Source organism: Rattus rattus, chromosome 2 (assembly GCF_011064425.1).
Source record: "Rattus rattus isolate New Zealand chromosome 2, Rrattus_CSIRO_v1, whole genome shotgun sequence".
Classification (NCBI taxonomy): domain Eukaryota; kingdom Metazoa; phylum Chordata; class Mammalia; order Rodentia; family Muridae; genus Rattus; species Rattus rattus.
Genome location: NC_046155.1, coordinates 105,213,013 through 105,239,924, shown reverse-complemented (window position 1 = coordinate 105,239,924; position 26,912 = coordinate 105,213,013). Strand labels below are relative to the sequence as shown.

Genomic DNA, 26,912 nt, shown 5'->3' with positions numbered 1-26,912 from the left:
CCTATAGGCCTGTGTGTCAGGAGTGCTGTAGATCTGTTTTCTGTTTTCTTTAAGCCAGTTGTGGGAACAGAGTTTACTGCTTTCGGGCATGTAGTCTTTGCTGCCTACTGGTCTTCAGCTGTTCCTGAAGCAGGACACAAATGGGACTGTGTCCTTAGTTGACCAGGCAGGTTGCTTGGAGCAGAAAAGTTGGTCTTACCTGTGGTCCCGTGGCTCAAGTTGCTCGTGGTTGGGCTGCTTTTGAGCTCTACATGAGGGTGGCAACCAGGAGGGCCTGTGCCATCTCTTCCTGGAGCCCCCGTGCACCAGGGTCCCAGATGGTGTTAGGTGTTTTCCTCTGGAGTCAGAAATGTGGGCAGTGTGTAGTCTCTTCTGGCCTTCCAGGAGTGTCTGCCCCTCTGAAGTTTTAGCTCTCCCTCCCATGGGATTTGGGTGCAGAGAGCTGTTAATCGGTCCTTTCAGGTCTGGGCGGTGTCTGGACCACAGGGGACCTGCCGCTCCAGTGTCCCTCATTGCATGATTCTTAAGGACCTAGTTGGCAGTGTTCCAGCTTTGGAAGATGGGTGTGGGTGGGGTGCAAGTATCTTAAATTGTTGGGAGCGATGCCCTTGAATCCCTCCATTATTGATGTTATTATTATGGTTAGAATTAGGTATGACTAGGTCCATGGAAAATTCCCAGCCAGCTGCAGAAGACTAATACAAATCTGGTGGTCAAGATGAATAATGATATAATAAAGTATTGACCTTGCTGAGAAATACATCTGACATCAAGGTACCCAATGTGATGACCTGTAATCTTTCTGAAGAACCGACATCCTACTGACTAATAGATATGACAAAACTGTGACCGTTCTAACCTCCTGTCAACATCAGCGGATTCCCTGACCATACGAATACTGTGTCCTTGGCCTGCGTAAATGTTTCATACTTTCCCCTCCTTCTGTTATGGTATAAATTCAGCCTTGGAAGAAATAAAATGATTCAGCCTTGATCAGACTCTTGTCTTGGTGTCCTTCTGCGTCTCTTCTCCTCCATTCTCTTCCAGGTACCCTCAGCACCATCGTTCAAATGGCGTCCAAGTGCTGCTGTTTGGAGGTCTCCTGGAGGAGAACATCATCCCCCATGAATAGACAGTCCTGTCTTCCTTCTTTGTCGGAGCCTTTGCTCCCTCTCGGTGCTTTAGCTCCCCCTCAGAGCCTTTGCTCCCCACTTGGAGCCTTTGCTCGCCCACTTCTGGCAACCATGGACTGCCCGACCTTGGTTCAGAGGCTTGGTGTGTGTTTCTCCCCTACGACGCAGATCTCAGTGGTGAGTGATGGGACAAGCATTCTGCAGTCACCTTTTGTGACAGGACTCAGGGAGTCATTCAGGACGTGAGGAATAGGGTTAAGAAAAAAGATTTAAAGAAATTCTTAGATTTTGTAGGAAATATTTGTCTGTAGTTCCCTCAGGAAGGAACAATTGATAACAAAAGATAGTGTAGAATTAGTGATTGTTTTATAGGTCAGCTAACACTGTTGCTGAGGTCTGCCCTCTGTAAGGAGTAAAAGTTGTGTGATTTTTGGGTTCGAGGTCGCCTCTTCCTGTGTGGATGAGCAGCCCCACGTATGTGGATTTAAATGCTATTGCAGCGGTCACTTTGTCAATCTGTGCTCTGTGGGTTGTGCTACTGAGGTAAAGCCACTATGGGGTCTTACAACATTTTGGTGCATTGGCGGGGAATTGCACTCCCCCCAGACCACAATTGGCTAAGAGATCGGAGGTAAGCTCGAGCAAATATGTGCTCTGTGTTTTATGTTCTGTGTTACTTTCTGTTTTGTCTCTGTGTCACGTCTCGTTTTGTTTCATGTTGTCTTGTGTTGTCCACATCTTGTGTCTGAAGGGCTCGAGTCCCTTCAGAGGGGGTTCGAGTCCCCCCCAGAGAGGGATTAGAGTTGCCTCAGTGGTCACTGTGGGTCTGATGAGGGGCTTATGTCTGTGACAGGCAGAGATGCTAGTTGTCACAGGCCACAGGCCCTAAAGGATGCTCTAGGAGGAGAAAGGAATCTAGAGGATACTCTAGAATCCCGTTGGGAGGTGGAATCAGACGGTCTGCCTCATCCTGGAAGCAGTTATGGTTAAGCTGCAGTTTGGGCCAGGTACTGAAAGGTATCAGGCATCTGTTAGGACGCCTTGTCTTGGTCTTGTTTGTCTAGTTTGTTTTCTGTGGTATTGTCGAGTATCGTTTTGGCTTTTGTTTTGTTTTTGGACTTGGACTGATGACTGTGTTTGAAATCATGGACTTAAGACTGTTTGAAATCATGGAACTGCTTGTTTTGTTTGTCAAGGAGTTTTACTTGGTCCTCTTGATGCTTAACTTGGAAATAATTTGCATGAGAAAAATTGTTTTCTGCGAGGGAGTTTTATCTTTCTCTCTTAAGCCTCCTCCCCAAACAGAGATTCCCCTCCCTTTGCTTTCCTTGTCCAGTCTAGCTGCTGTTAACAGTTCATCACACATGTATATGTAGGACTCCAGGTTAGTGAGTGATCATGTCTGAAGCAGGCATAAACAAGAACTTGAAAGCTTTGCCTTGGATCCTGAAGAAAGGATCTCCTTGTTGCTTAGACATTCACAGCTTCTAAGGAAGGGACAGAACAGAGTGAGGAAGTGTGGGGCTAAGAGTGGCACGTTCACTGGGGGTTCAGTCTTGGCAGGACCAAGGGCTTCCCCTTCCACTGGTGCTCTTACTAGGCTATTCATTGCTACCAATGAGGTTGGAGCCCAGGGTCAGTCCATGTATAGTCTTTGGGTAGTGGCTTAGTCCCTGGAAGCTCTGGTTGTTTGGCATTGTTGTTCATATGGGGTCTCGAGCCCCTTCAAGCTCTTCCAGTCCTTTCTCTGATTCCTCCAATGGGGGTTCCATTCTCAGTTCAGTGATTTGCTGCTGGCATTCACCTATGTATTTGCTGTGTTCTGGCTGAGTCTCTCTGGTTCCTGTCGGCCTGCACTTCTTTGTTTCATCCGTCTTGTCTAATTGGGTGCCAGCCAATTATTTTAAAGAACAATATAATTCCATATTATCCCCTCACTTGGATGTGTGACAGGCTAGAAACCCCCTCAATTGCTTGCCATTTCCTATAAAACCTTGTCCCACTGAGGGGTTGGAGCTTCGCCAACCTATCCTGCTGCATCAGAGATGGCAGTGTGGCCCAAGCTAGCTTGAATAAAGAGACCCCAGTGCAACCAGAGTTGGCTGCTTGGTGGTGTTTTGGGGTTTATAAATGGTTAACGGTTAAAACAAAGGTTGAAGTAAAAAAGAGAGAGAGAAAATTGTAAAAACAATACAAATATCCAATAAGCAGAGTTCATCCTCAAAAGAGATAAAAAGGATTAACAAACTTTAGATAAACTAATCAAAAGACAGTGAGAAATGACCCAAATTAAGAGAGGTGAAAATTGAGAAATCAATAAACATGAATAGAGTCGAGAAAATCATTAGGACATAAGTAAGAAGGTATATTCTACTCAGTTGCAATATCCCAAAGAAGTGGATGAATTTATTGACACACATGACCAACAAAATTAAATCAAGATATGATAATTTAAATAGTTCTATAATAAGCAGTGAGATGGAAGCAGAAACAACAACAGCAACAAACAACAACAACAACAACAACAACAACAACAACAACAACAACCACCACCACCAATTCTAGCTAAAAATTGTCCAGGTCCAGATGGATTTACTGCTGAATTCTAACCAATAAGGATTAACACCAATACTTTTCAAACTAACATAAAGTAGGAAGGATGGGGGCTTCTGCTAAATTTTCTTTACAAAGTCAAAAAAGAATAGTATAGACAGATCTCCTTGGTGAACACAGATGCAAAATTTCCCAAAATATTTATAAAGCAAATTCAAGAACACATCAAAACCACCATTGTTTGTAATCAACTTGGCATCATTCCAGACATACAGAAATGGTTAAACATATGCAATCCATATATATATATATATATATATATATATATATATCACATCAGATAAATGGATTCAAGGATAGAAATCACATGATCATCTCCAGAGTTGCAGAAAAGTCTTCTGACAAAATCTAATTAATACTCCTTCATGATAAAAACTATGCGGGGACTAGAAACAGAAGGAATGTGTCTCAGGCCTTTGTTTGCACTGTCTTTCCTCACACCAACCATAGTATCAAATGTTACACTTAACTGTTCTTTGTCATTAATTTGTGTTAGATTTTCAATCCCTCATCTGGGCAATTGAGGATTCTGAAAATGCATAGCAAATTTCCAAAATAATGTCAAACTCGTCATAGCACTGAGATTCAGACATTAAACTCTTAGTCCTGATTTTAAGTATTATGCTCTTAACACAAGCAGACATTATACTAGTCATGCTCATCTAGGGAAATCTAGAAGATACTATCTTCACATTTTGAAGATAAACCTTCTCAAACTAATACAGGGAGGTTATGGTAGAGTATGCAGTGTTTCTCCAAAGAAGCTATGTAAGACCCAGTGATAGGACCTCTTGGCAAGATGAGAGTCATAACTATGTGTTATCTTTCCATCCTCCTAAGAGCCATTTGGGAAAATTTTGAGAGGAAACAGCCCAGGATCCATTCACACTAATTAGAAGGAATTCTCCTGAGTACTCTAAACTGCCCCAGAGACAGCTCTTAACACCTCTGCTCCCTACTCCATTCATCACACTTAAAAGGAGCTACTGTAATATAGTATATTCTGAGGACAGTGATAAGACCGTACACACAGCAGGAGGATGTAAGATAAATTAGAATCCTCCTTCCTGCCCTCTCTCGGTCTCAATTTACAACTTTGACTGAGATCTCTGCCTTTATGTCAAGATGCCTACTTCCTGATTGGTCAGTGATATACAAAATGCTATTCTAGGACTTTCTCTCTCAGGAGTGAAATATATTCAATAGTTAGGAAATGCTAATTAATTTTTTATCTTTTTCCTCTAAAAGAGAAAATTTGGCAAGGTTGGTACAGAAGACAAGGCCTGAGGTGAACTAAGGAAATAGTTTAGGTTGAGAGTATATTGTATTTCCCTAGATTTGATTTTTAGGATTTACTTATCTTCGGGAATAGATCTAACGAAGATTTTTTTACAGCGGCTCTTGACCCTAACAAATAATGATTACAGTGTTAATTTCCCAGTAAAGAATAATGTTGTTTTACATGCTACAGAGTTGCAAGCAGGCTTTCCACAGAATAAGTTTGGTTTTCTCTCTCTCTCTCTCTCTCTCTCTCTCTCTCTCTCTCTCTCTCTCTCTCGTATTTTCATTGTAGAGATGTTTATCTCTAAAGGAATGAATGCAAACAAAAAGAATAGAAAAGCTAAAGGAAATGTTAAAAAGCTTAGCAATGACAATGATATTCAAACAGAAACTTTTTGACCCTAAGGCAATATTTTTCCCTTCACATTTGTATGGGACTTATATTTTATGACAATAATGGAGGTTTGAGTATCACCTTGTGATGCCATTGTAGAGTAAGTGATAGCCCCACCACATGCAAAGTCATAGTCACATTAGTATGAGACTCACAGTCATCCTTGTCTCTGAATGCTTTGGCTCAGGTCAAACAAGTCCTAGAACATTACATTCTTATTGTATTACAGTTGATCATATTTGCTGTGAATAAAGGTGATTCTGATTGTTCCGTTGATACTTGATCAGCTATAGGCACACAGAAAGGCAACTGTTTTAAGATATAATTTGTTCAGACCTACTATGGAGGCAGTTAGGTAATGCTGCAGGCATATTTGTGCATCTGAGAGTAGGTGTTTGTTAACAATTATATGTGTGTGTATATGTCTATTGTGATTGGGGGGTTTAGAATGGAGAATGGGTAAAGATAGTGAGGGAAAAATCCTAGGAGTAAATAGCTGTGGGTAAATGTGATATGGTCTTAAGGTGGGCTTTTGTCATTTGGCACATATAAAGTATCAATGGTTACTCTAGTTGTGGTAGAGTAATATGGCTGGCTTTAAAAATCACCATGGAAAGACACCTCTCTGTGTATCTATGAGGGTATTTCTAGAAATGTTTAACTGAGGAGAGAAGCCCCTGAATGGAGACAGTACTATTTGTGGCTTGGGATCCAGGACAAGATAACTAGGGAGGAAAAAGCTAAGTGCCAGCATTCATCTCTCTGCTCTTTCTCTGGATGTAATATGCCTCATAAACTCACATTTCTGTTCCCACAACCTCACCACTGTGATGGATCGAATCCTCAAACTGTGAGACAAAACAGACCCTTTCTTCTGTGATTTGTGTTTGGCATGTTGTCACAGTGACAATGTAAGTTCACTGTAGCTGTCTTCAGATTAACCAGAAGAGGGCATCAGATCCCATTACAGATGGTTGTTTGGGAACTGAACTTAGGACTCTGGGAAAACAGTGAGAGCTCTTAACCACTGAGCCATGTCTCCAGCCCCTCAGCTTTATTCTTAAATCCTCTTATGAGTTGAAACGTTACATCACTTAGACTCATAGCTCCATAGATGCTAATAGCCCGTTAGTAGATTATGTCGGATGTGTCTTAGTCTTTTTCATGTTTCTGAGGGAAATGAATAGAGCAGTCCTCCAGCTAGACTAAAATGTGTTCTTCAATTTGAGTGTTAAATGCTGTATCTCCATTTTATTCTCCTTTAACAAAATTTGGCATCTTCTAAACAAAGGAATGAACTCAACCTGGCATTAAAATATCTGGTTTTTCTAGCAGTAAAAGTCAGAAATTTTTTTTTATATTACATTGTAATTGTTGAAGATATTTCTAAGCATTTAAAATCATAATTCCTTTGAAGTAAACTTGTTCTAGATCCACCATTATATATAAAAATGTGCTGACAAAGACACAACATATTTGGTAACATGATAGTAAAGTCTATATGTTGTTGTTCGTACATGTTTTCCCAAAATATAATGCCAAGTATTTTAATATAACTAGTTTCCTTAGTAGCTACAGTTACTGTATGTACAAAGTACATATAGAAAATAAATATACATTTATATTGGAGCATTTTAGAAGACTATTTTGAGTCAACTTTGCAGATAGATAGAAGAGTGATAGCTACATACCTTTATAGGAACTTAAACTTTACGCTTCACATTTTTTGGATAACACTATTATTATTATTATTATTATTATTATTATTATTATTATTATTAACATGATTATTATTAAAATGTATTTAATTTCCTTAAAGGTATTTGCAAACCTTCTAATAACTTTTTAAGTATATTATTCAAGTATTTTGATTTACTTAATAATTCATAAACATAGATTAAAAATGTTCTATTCCATGTCTTCTAAAGGACAAAGAAACGATGGCAACATTTTCACAAAAGGCTTCATAGTCTTTGGGAGGGATAGCCTATAGATAATGTGCAAAAGTGAAAGACGATGCCTGGCTCAGTGCAAGGAGTTAGTCCTGTTTGAGGGTACCAGGAAACCAGCTGAGCTGATGGCTTAAATGGAAGTTTTGTTATGGTGATGCTATGTACACTGTCTTTGAGGTTCATTACAGCTGATGCTGGTAGAGCTACCTACATACAACTGGTGCTGTGGACAAGATTGCCAAAGACTAGCAATCAGATTTACCATTTAAGGTCTTGTTCCCCTTAAAACAAGTTATTTTCTCTTACTTAAGAAATAAGTTCGGTAAGGCATATTGGCTCTATAAAACCTTAATTAAACCTTTGTGATTGTCCCTTCAGGGAAAAGAAAACTTATCCAAAAATATCTTTTAAAAATTTAACACAATCATAAAATAGATGAAATGTGATGAAAACAGTAAAAGCCACAAGGAATCCATTGATAATACACCGGAACCTCACATCCCGTTACAGATTAATGCAATCTGATTCATCAATGTGTTATTAGAGGTCTGATGTCCAGAGAAAATAGATGATTCTTTCCTCTACTCCCAGCTCACCAAATGACACCACAAACGAATGTTCAAACTCATAAAGCACTGTTGTCCAAGCACTGGAAACACTCCAAGACTCATAGCATGATCATCTTCTGAAGAACCAGAGATATCCAAACTCTGAATAAAATAATTTTGTATTGCACACATCTGTGTTTATAGAGACTTTCTGCTTAAGAAGCAGATGAACTATGAGACAGGCAAATCAAACACAGGTGACAGAATTTCTCCTTTTGGGACTCTCTGATGACCCCCACACCCAGAAGCTGCTATTCATCTTATTTCTGGGCATCTATCTGGTGACTGTACTTGGAAACCTACTTCTCATGTTCCTTGTTTGGACTGACTTTCGGCTTCACACTCCCATGTATTTTTTCTTGTGCAACTTGTCTTTCGCTGACCTCTGCTTTTCTACCAACATTGTTCCACAGGCCCTCATCCATCTCCTTTCAAGGAAAAAGAGCATTTCATTCAGACGCTGTGCAGCTCAGCTTCTGCTGTTTCTCATTTTTGGGTGTACACAATGTGCCCTTTTGGCTGTGATGTCCTATGACCGTTATGTGGCTATCTGCAACCCTCTGCATTACTCTAGCACCATGACATGGAGGCTGTGTATCCAGCTGGCTACAGTGTCATGGACTAGTGGCATTTTAGTGTCTGTGGTGGATACCACGTTCACATTAAGACTTCCCTATCGAGGTAGCAACAGTATTCCTCACTTCTTTTGTGAGGCTCCTGCACTTTTGACTCTGGCATCTACAGGCACTCAAACTTCAGAGATGGTCATTTTCCTCATGGGAGTTGTGATTCTCCTTATACCTGTCTCCCTAATTCTGGTGTCTTATGGCCATATCATAGTGACTGTTGTCAGGATGAAATCAGCTGCAGGGAGGTTCAAGGCATTTTCTACCTGTGGTTCCCACCTTATTGTTGTCATCCTTTTTTATGGGTCAGCTATTATTACCTATATGACTCCGAAATCTTCCAAAGAACAGGAGAAACTGGTGTCTGTTTTCTATGCAATGGTGACACCTATGCTTAACCCCCTCATCTACAGTCTGAGGAACAAAGATGTAAAGGGAGCTCTGTGGAAAGTAGCCCTGAAGAACTTCTCAAGCAGGCCTATAATCACCCACTGACTTAGATACACTTGACTTCCTAAATAGAACTATGAATGTAAACTATGGTAAGATGCTCATCATCAGGCTTTATCTATTACACTTCAATCAATCATTATCCCATACTTCTTCCGTTGAAGGAGATGGGTTATAATAGATGAAGCAATAGTAGGGAAGATATACTTCCTTCTGATTTATTCTTTGACAGTATAGGAATTCTGAGCTTCTGCTTTCATTCTTTATGAATATACAATGTTCCCTCCTGTCAGCGATGCTGTATGATGGTTATGTGGCAATATTTAACTCTCTGCATTACCCAGAAGCCTTTTCTAAGAAGGTCTTTTAATAGACCCGTCTAAGTTCTTAGAATCTTCTAAGACAAAAATATATCTATTAAACAATGGCGTATGTTGTTGTCAGTCTCAGATTATCACAGGTTTTCTTTTGTGATTTCTGAAATTCTTTTCATTATCAAATAAAAATTTGACAATATTACATAATACCTCATTGTGATCGAGGTACTATTGTTTGTGCATGCATATGTCTGAAGTGGGTAGTGAAGAGAACCAGAACATGGAGGAAGAATAAATGCGGCTGTCTGCACAGTTCACACTCTTTTTAGACTTACAAGAACATACATATCAGGATCAGCCTCCCACCTCTGACCCTAATTGTGAATGCAGAGTTCATGGCTCTAGTAAAACCAATATACAGGAAACCAGTAGCCAACATCAAACAAAATAGAGAGGAAGCTGAAGTAATCCCACTAAAATCCAAGGACTGTAAAAGGCTGCCCACTTTCTCCCTACTTATTGAATATAGTACTTGAAGTCCTAGCTAGAGAAATCAGACAACAAAAAGAGTTGAAATGGATACAAATTTGAAAGGAAGAAGTCAAAATATTACTATTTGCAGATGATATGATAGTATAATTAAGTGACCCCTAAGTTGCACCAGACAACAACTAAGCCTGACAAACAACTTCAGCAGAGTGGTTTTATATAAAATTAACTAAAACAAATCAGTAGCCTACCTCTACTCAAACGATAAACAGTGTGAAAGAGATATTAGGGAAACAACACCCTTCACAATATTCACAAATAACATAATATACCTTGGCGTGACTCTAACCAAACAAGTAATAGATATGTATGACAAGACCTTCAAGTTGAAAGAAATCAAAGAAGATCTCAGAAGATGGAAAGATCCCCCATGCTCGTGGATTGGCAGGGTTAATATAGTAAAGATGACCATTTTGCCAAAAGCAATCTACAGATTCAATGCAATCCCCATCAAAATTCTAACTCAATTCTTTATAGAGTTAGAAAGAGCAATTTGCAAATTCATTTGGAATAACAAAAAATCCAGGATAGCTAAAATTATCTTCAACAATAAAAGAACTTCTGGGTCAATCACCATCCCTGACCTCAAGTAGTATTACAGAGCAATAGTCATACAAACTGTATGGTATTGGTTCAGAGACAGGCAGGTAGAACAGTGGAATAGAATTGAAGACCCAGAAATGAACCCACACACCTCTGGTCACTTGATCTTTGACAAAGGAGTTAAAACCATTCAATGGAAAACAGATAGCATTTTCAACAAATGGTGCTGGTTCAACTGAATGTCAGTATGTGGAAGAATGCAAATAGATTTATGATTTTTTCATATTTTATTTATTTGATTCTCCATTGATGTCTTATTTGTGTGAAGAAACTATATAGTGTTTAATTATATTTTATTTTATTTTTTATTGGACATTTCATTATTTACATTTCAAATGTTAATCCCTTTCCTGGTTTCCTGTACATAAACCCATATCTTCTTCATGTCCCCTTGTTCTGTAAGGGTGTTCCCCTCCCCAACCAACCTTCCTTCCAGCCCCCTCCCTAACATTAACTTACACTGGGGTCCAACCTTGTCAGAACCAAGGGCTCCTCCTTCCATTGGTGCCCAACAAGGCCATCCTCTGCTACATATGCAGTTGGAACCATGGGACAGTCCATGTAAAGTAGTAGTGGTAGTGGTTTAGTTCCTGGAAGCTCTGGTTGGTTGGCATTGTTGCTTTTACGGGGTTGCAAGCCCCTTCAGCTCTTTCAATCATTTCTCTAATTCCTCCAATGGGAATCCCATTCTCAGTTTAGTGGTTTGCTGCTACCTCTATATTTGACATGCTCTGGCTGTGTCTCTCAGGAGACATCTTTTTCTGGTTCCTGTTAGCCTGCACTTCTTTTTTTTTTGTGTTTATTAACTTGAGTATTTCTTATTTACATTTCGATTGTTATATCCTTTCCCAGTTTCCAGGCCAACATCCCCCTAACCCCTCCCCCTCTCCTTCTATATGGGTGTTGCCCTCTCCATCCTCCCCCCATTACCGCCCTCCCCCCAACAATCACGTTCACTGGGGGTTCAGTCTTAGCAGGACCAAGTAGCCTGCACTTCTTAGCTTCATCAATCTTATCTAGTTTTGGTGGATATGTGTATATATATGCCACATGTAAGGCTGTCTCTGAATGATAGTTCCTTGAGTCTCTGTTCTAAACTTTGCCTCCATATCCCCTCCTATAAATATTTTTGTTCCCCCTTTTAAGTAGGAGTGAAACATCCACATTCTGGTCATCCTTCTTATTGCCTTGTATAAAGCTTAAGTACAAGTGGATCAAGGACCTTCACATCAAACCAGGCACTCAAATTAATAGAAGAAAAAGTGGGGAAGAATTTCAATCAAATGGGCACTGGGGAAATTTTTCTGAACAAAACACCAATGACTTATGTTCTAAGATCAAGAATCAACAAATAGGACCTCATAATACTGCAAAGCTTCTGTAAGCAAAGGACACTGTCATTAGGACAAAAGGGCAACCAACAGATTATGAAAATATCTTTACCAACCTTACATGGTATAGAGGTATACGAAATGTACAAAGAACTCAAGAAATTAGACTCCAGAGAGCCAAATAACCCTATTAAAATGGGGTACAGAACTAAACAAAGAATTCTCAGCTAAGAAATATCAAATGGATGAGAAGTACCTAAAGAAATGTTCAACATCCTTAGTCAAAATGCAAATCAAAACACCCTGAGATTCCACCTCATGCCAATCAGAATAACTAAGATAAAAAACTCAGTTGACAACAGATGCTGTCGAGGATCTGGAGAAATGGATGTGGAGAAAGAGGAACACTCCTCCTTTGTTGGTGAGATTGCATACTGGTACAACCACTCTGGAAATCAGTCTGGAAGTTCTTCAGAAAATTGGACATTGTACTACCTAAGGATCCAGCTATACATATACCTAAAAGAGGCCCCAACATACAACAAAGACACATGCTCCACGTTGTTCATAGAAGCCTTATTTATAATTTATCGAAGAAGGGGAGTTGAGGGAATATTGAGTTTATGGACAGGAAAGTGGGAAAGGAAATAACCTTTGAAATGTAAATAAAGAAATATCCAATAAAAAAGTTATAGTTAAAAAAGAATGCAAACCAATCCATTTTTATAGCCCTACACAAATCTCAAGTCCAAGTAGATCAAAGACCTACAAATAAAACTAATTTTACTCAAGCTATTAGAAGACAGATGGTGAAGAGCGTTGAACATATGGGCACTGGGGAAAATTTCCTGAACAGAACACCGATGGCAAATTCTCTAAGATTAAGAATCAATAAATGGGTCTTAAAATTGCAAAGTTTCTGTTAGGCAAAGACACTGTCATTAGGACAAAACAGGAACCTACAGATTGGGAAAAGATCCTTACCAATCCTACACCCGAATAAAGGCTAATATACATGAAGAAATCAAGAAGTTAGAATCCAGAGAGCCAAATAACCCTATAAAAATGGTGTACAATATGTAAAACCAAAGGATTGTGGAGATGAATGTCCTTGTACTCTCATTAAATATTTTCAATATTCTCAAAAAATGGGGTACAGTTCTGAACAAAGAATTCTCAACTGAGAAATATCAAATGGATGAGAAGCTCCAAAAGGAATGTTTCCCATCCTTAAACATCAGGAAAATGCAAATCAAATCAACACTGTGATTCTACCTCATAACTGTCAGAATGGCTTAAATAAAAAACTCAGGTGACAACAGATGCTGCTGAGGATGTGGAGAAAAAGGACCACTCCTCCATTGTTGGTGGGATTGCAAGCTGATACAACCACTCTGGAAATCAGTATGGAGGTTCTCAGATAATTGGACATAGTACTACCTGAGGACCCAGCTATACCACTCCTGGGCATACATCCCAATGATGTTACAATGTATACCAAGGTCACATGCTCCACTATGTTCATAGCAGGCATATTATAATAGCCAGAAGCTGGATAGAATCAGATGTCCCTCAACAGAGGAATGGATACAGAAAAAAATTGGTTCATTTACACAATGGAGTGCTACTCAACTATTAAAATCAATGACTTCATGAAGTTCATAGACAAATGGATGGAACTAGAAAATCTCATCCTGAGTGAGGTAACCCAATCGCAGAAAACACACATGGTATGCACTCAGTGATAAGTTCAAGAAGAACAACCAAAATGTGGTTGCTTTAGTCCTTCTTAGAGGGGGAACAAAATATTCATAGGAGGAGATACAGAGACATAGTTTTGAGCAGAGACCGAAGGTATGGCCATTCAGAGATTTCTTCACCTGGGGATCCAGCCCATACTCACACAGTCACCAAACCCAGACATTATTGGGGATGCCAATAAGTGCATGCTGACAAGAGCCTGATATAGCTGTCTCCTGAGTGGTTCTGCAAGAGCATGACAAATACAAAGGTACTTGCTCACAGCCAACCATTGACCTGAGAACAGGCTCCCCATTGGAGAACTTAGAGAAAGAATTGATCCAGTTGAAGGGGTTTGCAACCCCAAAACAAAGACAATACTAACCAACCAGTGCTCCCTGGGACTAATCCACCATCCAAAGGGTACACACAGACAGACCCATGGCTCCAGCTGCAAATGTAGTAGAGGAAGGCCTTGTTTGGGCACCAATGGGAGGAGAACCCTTTGTCCTGCCAAGGCTCAACCCCCAGTGTATGTGAATGTTAGTGGTAGTAAGAAGAAAGGGATGGGTTGATGGGTGGTTGAATACCCTCATAGAAGCATGGGAAGTGGTTTGGGAAAGGCATTTATGGACAGGAAACCAGGAAAGGTGATAACATTTGAAATGTTAATAAATGAAAAATATCCAGTGAAAAATCCTAAAACATGATGTGTTTTTCTGCTGTTTCTTATTAGAGGGCTTTTGTTATCATTATGCTGAAGACACTTTGTGCAGGAAACAGCTGATTACAATTCCTCATGCCAAAAAAGGAAGCATGGATAATACAATCAATAGAGAGGAAATGCCTCTGCAGTAAATGGTCTTTACCCTGTCATGATCATTGCATCATTAGAAATGTGTTTGTACACGTGTATGCAGACAGTATGCCAACGCTGATGTTTACTGAAAGTTCAGATTTGTGTGTGTTCATAGAGAAGAATTCGGAGGAGAGACTGTTCTGTTGATCAAATGTGCAGTCTTGAAAGAAAAACTGAGGGCTGGAGAGATGGCTCAGTGGTTAAGAGCACTGACTGCTCGTTCAGAGGTCCTGAGTTCAAATCCCAGCAACCACATGGTGGTTCACAACCATCTGTAATGAGATCAGATGCCCTCTTCTGGTGTCTGAAGACAGCTACAGTGTACTTATAAATAAATAATAAATAAATAAATAAATAAATAAATAAATAAATCTTAAAAAAAAAGAAAAAATGAGTTCACCCAATCACAATAAAAGCACAAAAATTGAGAAAATAAAATAACATTTGGGTTATCTACAGCAGGTCCCCCAAATTGTCTACTTATTTTTAGCTGGAGAGCATCTGCAGCCTTCCTAAGGATTGTTCAACTTGCCAATGGTTAATTTGTGATTATCTGTGCAGTGTATATGACAAAGTGCTTTAAATGTGGAATATTCTTTCTATAGATGAAACACATTGTAATTTTGGCAGCATAAGCAAAACTCTTTAATTACCAACCACCATAAACCCTGGAGGTTTATAATATTTTTCATTGTCTCTCTTTGTCACTAGGATACAAATTGCATTAGGTAAGAACTTCATTCTAGACTTTGTATTCATGGGCTAGATTGGTTCTCCTGTGGTATTCTGAATCAAGTTTTGAACTCAAGTGAAAAAAAGCAATTGAAAATAAGGAGGGGTGAAAGAATAAAAACATTTATTTGTTTTATTAGTATAATTATTTTAACTAACTTATAATGGTGCCCATGAAATATTTAGATACTGTGTTTGGGCAAATCAAGGGGAGTAAAACAGATTCTAAATAACTGGATAAAGAATTTCAGGATTAAAATAAAAATATATGGTGAGTTGTAGGAAATTGTCCACGTTTAGCTGAAGTACCAAGGAGTACCCTAGAGAACCTAGTGACTCATTCAGCCTGCTATACTTCTTTCTGCCCCTGCATTCTTTCATCCTCTAATGGATCCTAGTGGAGAGTCCACAATTTCGGTAGGTGCATAGTATTCCCTGAAAGAGTAGCTACTTAGAGAATTCATTGTTCTTTGTTTTATCCTCACACCATGCTTTTGCTAGTTTCTAAGTCAATCACAGCTTCTGAGGACCCAGAGTTCTATGCATGATCCGCCTCAGTGCAGCTTTCACCTCGTTATTCCTTAAGCTGTAGATGATGGGGTTCAACATTGGAGTGACGACTGTGTAAGAGAGTGATAGCATCTTTTTGTTCTCGGGGGAGGTGTTTGAGCGTGGCCGGAAATATGTGAGGATGGCAGTACTGTAGAAGAGGGAGACAACCAGGAGATGGGAGGAACAAGTGGAAAAGGCCTTGCGTTTTCCCTCAGCTGAAGGCATCCTGAAGATGGTGGCGAGGATGCGGACATAGGAACCCAGGATCAGTAAGAAAGGAAAGAGGATGAACAGAACCGTGGCTGTCAGAGCCTCCAGTTCAAACAGGGAGGTATCAGCACAGACCAGGGCTATGACAGGGGGGCTGTCACAAAAGAAGTGGTTTACCGTGTTAGGACCACAAAAAGGGAAACTGAAAATCCATGTGGTTTGCACAGTGGCCACCGGGAATCCCGAGAACCAAGAGGCAGCTGCCAGCTGGGCACAGGACCTGCGGCTCATGATTATTGGGTAGTGCAAGGGATCACAGATAGCCATGTAGCGGTCATATGCCATTGTGGCCAGGAGGCAGCACTCAGCAGCCCCAAAGAAAAAGAAGAAATACATCTGAGTAGCACAGCCAAGGAAGGAGATGGATTTGTCTTGCAGTATCAGAGTACTCAGCATCTTGGGCACAATGACCAAGTTGAAGCCTATTTCCAAGAAGGATAAGTTTCTAAGGAAGAAGTACATGGGACTTTGTAGAGCAGAGTCAGCTGTAGTAACCAGGATGATGAGGACATTGCCCAAGAGTGTAACGAGGTAAATGATCAAAAACAGGAGAAATAGTAGAGCTTGTACTTCATAAGACAAGCTTGAGAAGCTGGTAAGAATAAACTCCTTGACGGTTGTCCAGTTTCCCCAGGTCATTCTTTAGCATGATTTCATTGGAAATTCAAGATTCAGGAATGCAGAAAAAATTTCCACATGTTATGTTATAAGCTTACATTTTATTCTAAATAGGAAACTTCTTGTGGTTCTGTATTCTACATTTGCTGTGACTATTGAATATCAAGCATTCATTCTCTCCAAAATGCATGAAATGATTTTGACTATTGAGTTCCTGATTGTTCTGAAAATACCCTGCTTTTTCCTTCCAATTAAACTGACATGCATTATATGTATTTGTACATTCCAAGCTTTTCACTGTTCTGTGGAGAAGACATGAAGGCACAACTCCACTTACTTTCTTGCCATAGCACTCTTCACTTGTCAGTAGGTTAAGAAAGACAGTTGTTTTTAAAGTGAGTGGTTTTGATGTACAAAGGAAGATGATGAAGTTCAACTTGGTTCACTTTGCATAGTAAAAGAGGAGAAAACAAAAAAAGAAACAGTTATAACGATTAAATGGAAATGATTCCTGAGTAGTCCTAAAACAGTACCTATATCCAAACCGTATATATTAATAAATATTTAATATTATTTCAGAAAGCCCCTTTTATATACTCACCAAGACTTACAGCACAGAGGTGAACATATATGCATCTCAGGGAGGAAGAACTCTCAAAGTTTCTGTACATGAGCAAAGAACATAGTTGAGATGACATCAGCCCTATGGGACAATCCTGATGTGTTAGGTAAGCCTTCACATTATCTCCTCTTGGCTATCTTGTGCTTGGCTATTGAGATGTTTGATGGTCATACATAACATGTTAATAAAGTCTACCCCACATGTCAGTACTAAGAAAGACTTTCTAAGAGAAAGCAATAGAAGATTTCATTAATAACAAAGTTTCAAAATTGAAAGTCTCAGATTTTGATGATGAGAATCTTAGAAAAAGAAACAAAATTAAAATGTGTAGCATGTTGTCCTATGCATTGCATTTTCTCAATAAAAGTCAGCCATGATGATTATGACAGTTGATGGTATCTTTGCTTTATAAGAAGCAAATCTATCCAAACCATTGCTCAAACTCTCTTTAGCCACCACTATTCAAATTTCTAAGACAAAAGAATAAGAATTATTCAATAATTACCAATTGTGTTCTGTGTGGTTGTCATCAAAAGTCATAATTGATGACGACTGATAATCTCTGCTCTTGTAGAAACAGACTTCTCAATGATTAGATACACAAGTAGCAAGTTTTTCTGGTAGAATGTGTGCTGTGTGGGTGGTGAGTATGAACAATGCTGCACAATAAAGTCATCAGGGAGCAAGGCATTTGGGTGTAGAGACTGTTAGAAATGACTCCTTGAAAAGAAGACACCCAAGTCCCATGTAGGTTCAAGAGTTCAGCATAGAAAGGTAAGAAGGAAAGGTAAATAGAAAATGGGGATACTTAATGATTTTGCTGATTGATGTTTATTAAAAAATCCCCAACCTTGGTTTCTCCATGTGGGCTTCTGTTTCCTTATTTCTAATTTTTGGGCACTTTTCCCTCTGTTTATCTGTTTTGTCCTATGCTGACATGTTAATTTTTTGATATATCACATCATATCATATCATATATCGTATCATATCATTCTCTTAGAAGATAGTTTGTGTTCTAATAAGAGACAGAAAGGGTGTGTGTGGTGGGCAGATCTGGATGGGAGAGAAGTTGTGAGGGAAATTTGGTAGGCTAGAGGGAAAAGAAATAGAAATTAGTATAAATCATATGAGAAAAATGTCTTCAATAAGAAAAGAATAACAACGAAAAGAAGCCTTCTTTGATATTTGTTTACATAGCAATAGATGATTTATGAAGCTGTAATTTATACAACTTCATTAAAGATTTAGCAAATATTCTGGTAGAACATTGTTGAATAATTTAAAAGCAATCTAGTGAAGTCTAGCCATGACCAGTGTTAGGTTGAACTGTTGTAAGCACAATTTTCTAAGGGCACATGGTCATATGACTGCAGTTAGATACTGGAAAACAAGTGAAAGGAAAGAAAACAGTTATCAAAGGAACACTTAGAAAAGTTTAGGTACTTCACACCTGACAAGTTATTGCTCTCTGGCTTTCAAGCAGGCATAGACTCCCGTTAAAGCACAGGCAGGGAATGGCAATGCTGAAGTCAAATGAGGATTTGGATGGAAAGAAAGATAAGGTCTTTGAGCTATCATCATACAGCTTTGCTTGTCTCCTGTTTTGTGAAATGCCTTCAGGTGCATCTTCCTGAGGACTCAGGGTTGCAGGAGACTTGAAAAAAAACCCTAAATTTAGAGCTTCTTTCTCATCTACCTCCTTCCCTGTAGTTGTAATTATGTACTTTCTTTCACTTGTTTTGATCCCTTGCCAGCCTTCCACTTAATACTTTCTTCTTTTGAGCTCTTTCATTCATCATCTTCCACTTCTCCTTTAGATTCTGTTTCCACACTATGCAGAGAAAGGGCAGGAGAGAAGTCACTGGGTAGCTATTGAAAATGGCATTCCTGTAGCTGAGGTTCTGTTTGTGAAGATATTATCAGTGCAATAGAATTCAGTTTCCTTTAGGTATTGAACAGTGAACACAGAGCTTTTATTGATTGTGGTTGTGACATAGACACAGAGTGTACTATAGCAGGAAGTGAAAGTAATGGACAAACTTAGTTGAGGTTGGTGGCTTGCATAGTGACATCTCTCTGTTCACAGTGTCTCCTTTCAGGACTAGTACCTTGGAGATTCTGTGTTTTGTAAAAGACAGAAAAACTAGAAAAATACCAAAGAGTGTTGAGCAAAATTGCCATATTAAATGTTGATTTTATTCCACACAGATTTATCAGCAAGGACTCTGTTTTCAGTGCAGGTCAGAGTACTGAAGGTAAGATAACTTTTGAACCATCATAAAATTGGACACTGACATAACTGATGCTATTTTTTTCTGATACATAAGACTAAAAGCAATGTTACTACCTGTCAGGGTGATATTGAAGGACCAACTGAAATGATCTATATGCAAACACACGCTGAAAATTTTAAAGCACATTTCACCATTACTTCACACATTTCTCAGAATACGTATTTTGTCAAGTTCTATAAAATTCCACATACTTCACCGGTGTCTCCAATCTGTCTTCCCATCTCTTAGATATTTGTCAAAGAAGATATATTTTGGTGATGATTTGTCTTATTTACAGAAGCTTGTGAGTCTATGCCATCAACCCCTTGTCCTTTACTCACCTCTTGTCAGTGACATCTGTTAATGTAAATTTTGGAAGAACTTTCCTTTGTGACATTCACTGTGGAGAAGCATCAGGCTATTTGTGACTTCAGAAGACCCCTTAATTTTGGTTTTGACTGTGCCACTTATTCCAGATAAACACTAGGTAGTCTCAGTCAGTAATTGCAAAGACTCTCTGGGCTAGGCTTGTTTCGTTCCCAATATCTAGTAGACTCTGGGCTGTGCCACTGTCAAGTTCTGCAAGATGCTTTGTTTCAGGGCCATGCCAGTCACTTCAGGTATATCTTGTGCACTGGCTGGGCCAGGTCTTATAAACAGGCTCTGAGCTCTGCAGTGCTCATCACTCCAGAGATACTGCACTTTGCCTATGTCTGTTACTCTGGAGGATTCCAGTCTGAGTCTCAAGACTATTTCATTCCCTTCTGTTTATCATAACCAATTGATTTCCCTTAATGTTTCCTCCTCTTTAAAATGACATGTTTCAAAAATACCTTTTAAGTATTATTTAATTTTAAGTCTCTCCTTGAAGCATTAACTATATCTGACTTGTTCATTATTGTTTCTTGGTTACAAACATGGCGCCTGCAACCAAAAATAAAGTGAGAATAGTTAGGGATACTTCCTCTCTCTGTCATTTTCCCTCTCATCCTTTCCCTCAACACCGATTTCATTCTAGCATTTGCAAGAGGACCATTTATAATACAGGTCCTCATAAAGAAGAAATGTATAGGGTCCACTTGGAACTTCATTTATCAGATGCTTATCACATAACTGGTGCTAAGTATTTAGTAGTAAATGGCCACCTCTTAATGGGGTATAAAGTTTAGAAGGAAAACAAACAAAGGAATCTTATAAAATAGGAAATTACAATCATGATAAATGTGCATTCAGGAGAAATTGATACAGCAACAAAAGCACCATTGGCTTTTTTTCTTTAGATATAAACCATGAGCATGAGGGAACAATTATTATGGGAAAATTATTATTCCTTGTGAGTCAGCTGAAGAAATATATGGGGAAGGGGAAGAAAGATGCCTTTAAGAAGTCAACAGTCTGTGTATTGTCTTGGTCACATCCACAAGGTCACTGCATCTAAGTGGGGGATGAGGAAACAGAACTGTCACTCTTCTGTATAAGGGTTTTTGTGGTTTTGAATCCATTGCAGAAATAACATGTCATGAAAAGTATTGCTCAAGTAAGGAAAATACTTACCTCTTCTTATGTGTTAGTATGTATCACTGCTGTTGAGAAATACCTATCAGTGGAAGATGAGCCTGAATATAATTAGTTTAAACATAACATAAGAGTATCCATGGAAAACTCATACTGCTGGGTAGGCATTGAATTTCGAATTTGGAGAAGTTATCTCATCCAGCTCCCTTAGATTTAAAGTTTCAGTGATCCTTACTTTTTTAAAAGTGTTTTTGTTTGGTGTTTTGGTTAAAGGGTTTGCAGTTTTGTTTTGTTTTGTTTCTGTTTTTTCTTAACTCAAAACCATAGATGATGGAGATTCCTGAAGGGATGATTGTAGAGATGATAACTGGTATACTTTCCATTCAATCCTCTTGGGCCAGTCTTTCTCTTTGTGGAGAATTCTACACAATCATATGATGAAATATGATCTTATCAGTCCCTATTTCTCTAACTCTCCATATGTGCATCACTACATGTTCCTTTTCAATTTAAGGTTTTTTTTTTTTTTGGTTATTTTTGAAAACCCACTAAGTGCAATCGGTACTCCCTATTTGTGTATGGGTATGGGCTATCCACCAAGAGCATGGGAAACTTATCACTGGGAGCAACTTTAATAAAATGGTTGTACCTTCTTCCAGGAGCTATCAGGTTCCAATACATTATCATGAAAGAGTAGGGCCTGGAGTATACATTCCTTTCCATCCTGGAATTGTGGTTGTCTTGACCTTATCCAGGTCTTGTCTGGTAAACAATTTATTTGCTATGAGTTCATTAATGCAAGAGCTATGCCATGCTTAGAAGATAACCTTTTACAGTATCCCACCCCACCCTCTAGCTCTTACATTCTTTCTCTGTGCCAATTTTACAGACTCTGTGAATCTTTTCCTTTAGAAACTTTAATTTTACAAATCAAGGTAATACACATTTATAATTTAAAATTCACAACATTCCTAAACTTGGTACAAGCTTTTCTTTCAGATTTTCTGGTACCTATAGAAGAGTGTCCTTGAATCCTAAAATCCTTCTGAGCTTGAGGTTTCTGGAAGAATGCTCTCTCCTCTTTATCGTATATGATCCATAGGAAGGATAAAGATTTGCTTATGCCTCACTGTTACATGGAGGATCAGACTGATGCCAGGATTTCATATGAAATCAAAGCTAAGCTTCATACTCTCTCCTCTCTACTACAATTGCTCTACTCAATTATGTCATTGGTAATCAAATTTTCGTCTTGACTTTCTGACTCTGGAACCAATGTGTGCTGATCATTGCTGGGTCCCGCAGCAAGTGATGTTCCTCTTGGTTTTGTGTTCTAAACAAACAGAAGAACAGGCAAGAAGAAAAATCACGTGTAACCCCAGCTTTTACATAGTTTATGTGTCTTCTCCAACCTTTCAGGACACTTTAGTTTTGCTGTAAGGCCTGGTCTTTCTCCAGACTTGTCCCTGGTCTTTGGAGTAGCACAATTATCAATATGCCGTCTACAATCACTTCCCATAAACTCTTCTTTAAAGATTATTTTGAATTAATTTATTCTCATACTACTTCAACATAGCATCATTTGTAAAGCTGGAGTATCCCATTAATTTGTCAATTTTTATACTATAAAGGTCAAAGACAGGGGCAGTGCTCACTCACTGTACAAATCTGAGTACAAATCTCTAGCATCCTTGTAAAATCCCTTACATGACTATATATGGCTGTAATCCTAAGACTGACGGGGCGGGGAGCAAAATCCTGCAGGTCCCAGGAGCTTGCTAGCCAGCCAACCTATCCAAAATGATATGCTTCTGCTTCAATGCCAGATACTGTCTCAAAGAAACAAGGGAGAGAATGATAGAGGAACATACTCAATGACCTCTTCTCCCCTCTACATGTATGCAGTTGAATTTACCCAGCCCAATACAAAACAGAACACACATTTTATAATTTAAAATTTTATTGTACAAAGTAATTATATACTCAACATTGAACTAATTATTAAGTCTTGCATTTTGAGTTTTCATGGATATTCTTTTTACAATCATTTGAAATAATACCTATACCTTAGTTTCCACCCACAGCTATGGGACAAACCTTGATTGATTTGGTTTTGGTTTCTGGGATACAGTATTGACTTTTATGATCATCTGTAGGATGTTTCACTAGATTAGACTACCTCATTCATCTGCCTCAACATCTAATGTTCTATTGGAAATACCATCAGAATTTCTGTTCTACTTGTTGTTGTGCATGTTAAATATCTACTGATTATTGCATTGTGTTGTATTGTGTATCTACACATCAAGTGTTATTATGACAATACTCTGGATTTGAAATTCTATAGTTTTTATTAGGCTCTAACTCTATCCATATCTTCCTAGTGTTTTTTGTAGTTCTGTGGAATATAAGGCTTTTGATATACCTAAACAGAATGAAGTTTTAGTTTTCAAAGAATTAAAAAGTATTTCAAGAAAAGCTAGATTGTAAACTAAATGCACAAAAGTGTTTATAAAGTTGAAATTATTGATAAAGTTGGAATTTAAGCACAAATGAATTGAATAGTACAGACTGTATGATAAATTGTAGTGAATAATTGAAAGATGGATGAATTTGACCAAATAATGGTTTCAGGCTTTGAAGAGAAACAGTGGAATATTAAGACATTACCTGTGTTAATTATCTGAAGTATGTATTCAGAGGTTCAAATGAAATGTGTACCTTTCCTCTCATATACTCCTCTATTTTTCCTCACTCTTCAAGATTTATTTTATTTAATTAAAAATTCACTGAATTTATTATGCAAATGAAATAGTCAATATCAATTTATCATAATAAATATTCTTAATGAAATATCAATGAAATAAACATACTAAAAACCTGCTGGTGGTAATTTTAATGGATTGATATTTTCATTATGTAATATTATTCTTGCATTTATATTTTGCCCCAGAAATTAATTTTCTAGATTTACATCTGTCATACATATCATTAGAAATAAAAGACATGTGCAAAAAGCTGATTTTGATGGCAAAATTTGTAACAGTAAATGATTAAATAAACAAATGACTCATCTATAAAATAAAGTGCCATGAGGTTATGAAAGGAATAGTAGGGAGGAATTTGAAGGTTATAACTTCATCCTGAAGCATACAGGCCATGGTATTTTGTCCATAGAAAATTCTGGACCAAACAAACACAAAGAGTTTTGAGTTTCATTTGCCATACCATGATGAATAATAAATATGTGTTCATTGGAAAGGTGAAAACCATCGGCAATTTGGAAGCAGGGAAGACTTGGAATGACCAGAATGACACCATGGGTAGCCCTAATACTTTTGCCCTGTGGATATCTTAAGCACTACTCAATCCTTCAGGAGATTCCCACCTCATCTGACCACACTACTCATTGTTCATCTCACTGTAGTTCTCTGGGTTCTTTTGTTCTTTATTCACCTCAAAGTCTAAGTGATTTAAGAGTTAAGTTCATGACTATTAATAGAAAATGAACAAGAAAATTAAAGATAGAGTTTGTGATTATATCATTAGCAAGTAAAGTAAATTTTGTGTAGGTTGCAATAATATGTCTAAACTATATTAGTGGGTATTTTCATCTTCCAATGAGATTTCCAAAACCCACATTGGCAACCGGAATTCATCACAATAGAGATCAATAGGTAGATATAAGTCACAAATATATGCTCTCCATTCAGCAAATACTAACCTTACCTTTAAATGTCTACAGGATCAATTTTCTGAGGGCCAGGGCCTTGTGAAAGGTCCTGCTGAGGGCATTCTTCACCTCATTATTTCTTAGGCTATAGATTATTGGGTTCAGCAGAGGAGTCACAACAGTGTAGGACAATGATAACAACTTTTTGCTTTTAGGAGAATTATTTGATTTAGGCCTAAAATATGTGAGGCTTAAGGATACATAAAAAAGAGAGACAACAAGGAGGTGTGAGGAGCAGGTGGAGAAGGCTTTGTGCTTCCCTTGAGTTGATGGAATCTTGAGGATGGAGGCTACAATGAGAGTGTAGGAACATAGGATCAGCAGGCAGGGTATCATGACAACCAGAATGGTTCCGACAATGGCATAGACCTCAAACCGTGCTGTGTCTGCACAGACCAGCCTCAGCACAGGTGGGCTGTCACAGAAGAAGTGGTTCACTTTGTTGGCACAGAATGGAAAACTGAAGAGCCATGTGGTCTGCACAGTGGCTACAGGGATTCCTGGAAACCAGGAAGCAGCAGCTAGTTTGACACGTGTCCCTTGGTTCATGATGATTGGGTAATGTAAGGGACTGCAGATGGCTACATAGCGGTCATAGGCCATGGTGGCCAGGAGGAAACATTCAGACACTCCAAAGAAGAAGAAGAAATACATCTGAGTGGCACAGCCAAGGAAGGAGATGCTTGTGTCCTGGGCAATCAGGGTCCCCAACATTTTGGGTACAATGACCATGTTGAAGCCAATCTCTAAGAAGGATAAGTTCCTGAGAAAGAAATACATGGGGCTTTGCAGCATGGGGTCAGCTAAGGTCACCAGAATGATGAGGCTATTTCCCATCAGAGTGACTAAATAGATGGCTAGAAAGGCCAGGAATAGAACATCCTGTATTTCAGAAGGCAGAGAAGAGAAGCTCATGAGGATAAACTCAGTTACTCTTGTCTGGTTTCCTGCAGCCATGGCTATGGCCAAAAGTCTCCTGTGCTCATAAAGACAGATTTTTGAGCACAAAAATCAGATTTTGGATTCTTTTTCTCCAGATTACTGATTAATTTCATGGAAAGAGCCAGAGTAAGGATCCTTGGGAAGAAGAAGACCAATTCTTAGTGCATAAGCTTAGACATGCCTGAATGAACTTCTGAAGTTGATTTTTTCCAGATTGTACATGAACATCTAGAAAGGCCAAGCATAGGTAGAGACCTGAATTTGTAGAAAGGGCATCGAAGAATATATTTTTGGAGATGTGATGGTCCTTAATGCACCCTAACAATTCAGAAATATATCCATGGTCAATAATTTACAAAAGTATATCAAATAGAAATTTATCAAGGCTCTAAAAATAAAATAATAAAAGTAGCTAGGTCAAGTAATGATTTTTTTATAATCTTTTTGAGACTTGACTTTGAGAGGTGAATGATGGGCTAACAGCTATTGAAAACAGCTTATGCTCTCTCTTCCCCTGAAAATTCTATTTCTGTGTGAATACTTTAACCTCAGAGTAATGGTGAAAAATCAAGAAAGAACATGTATGTTCTTTTCCATACACAGATTTGCAGCTGTACTGTATTGCCCTGTTTGGCATATGTAGTAGAGGATGGCCCTATTGGGCACCGATGGGAGGAGAATCCACGGTCCTGCCAATGCATGATGTCCTAGTGTGGGGGGAATGTCAAGGGGGGAGTCGGGAATGGGTGAGTGGGTGGGTGTGTGGGTAAACATCCTCATAGAATCAGGGGGGAGGGGGATGGGATCGGAGGTTTATGGACCAGAAACTGGGAACTGGATAACATTTAAAATGTAAATAAAAAAAATCCAATAAAGAAAAATAAAATCAACCAGTTCAGGAGGTTCCTTAGATGTAATTGGATCCTCTTTCATTCTAATTTTGTTGATTATCAACAAGTACTTAGTGTCACTGCTGCAATTCATGATATTGAATTCTAAGAAAACACGATATGATAAAGTTGGAAAATAAATATAGTAAACTATATACGTTTAGGGAATCAGCATAAGAAAAAAAAAGAAAACCATGAAAAGTGAAAGAAACTTAGATTCTGGGTGTGACTGGTCATACCTATATTCCCAGCATTTGGGAGGCTGAGGCAGGTGATGGCCATGTGTTCCAGGCAAATCTGGAACTTTTG

General features: G+C 38.6%; 3 protein-coding genes across 3 annotated transcripts; 1 reads left to right on the top strand and 2 right to left on the bottom strand.

Annotated features, from left to right (window-relative positions):
• The first annotated feature begins 8,154 nt into the window (after window positions 1-8,154).
• LOC116894174 (olfactory receptor 2D2) lies at window positions 8,155-9,102 on the top strand. Its single transcript, XM_032895890.1, has one exon. It carries the CDS (start codon window positions 8,155-8,157, stop codon window positions 9,100-9,102), a length of 948 nt encoding a protein of 315 aa, XP_032751781.1.
• A 6,599-nt stretch (window positions 9,103-15,701) lies between these two features.
• Window positions 15,702-16,649, bottom strand: LOC116894173 (olfactory receptor 10A4). Its single transcript, XM_032895889.1, has one exon. The coding sequence runs from the start codon at window positions 16,647-16,649 to the stop codon at window positions 15,702-15,704; it is 948 nt and encodes a 315-aa protein (XP_032751780.1).
• An 8,128-nt stretch (window positions 16,650-24,777) lies between these two features.
• Window positions 24,778-25,728, bottom strand: LOC116894172 (olfactory receptor 10A5-like). The gene has a single exon (XM_032895888.1). The coding sequence runs from the start codon at window positions 25,726-25,728 to the stop codon at window positions 24,778-24,780; it is 951 nt and encodes a 316-aa protein (XP_032751779.1).
• Between the last annotated feature and the right edge of the window lie 1,184 nt (window positions 25,729-26,912).

Excerpts from the sequence above, each read along its gene's own strand:
- LOC116894172 (XM_032895888.1), bottom strand. The coding sequence starts at position 25,728 with ATGGCTGCAGGAAACCAGACAAGAGTAACTGAGTTTATCCTCATGAGC.
- LOC116894174 (XM_032895890.1), top strand. The coding sequence starts at position 8,155 with ATGAGACAGGCAAATCAAACACAGGTGACAGAATTTCTCCTTTTGGGA.
- LOC116894173 (XM_032895889.1), bottom strand. The coding sequence starts at position 16,649 with ATGACCTGGGGAAACTGGACAACCGTCAAGGAGTTTATTCTTACCAGC.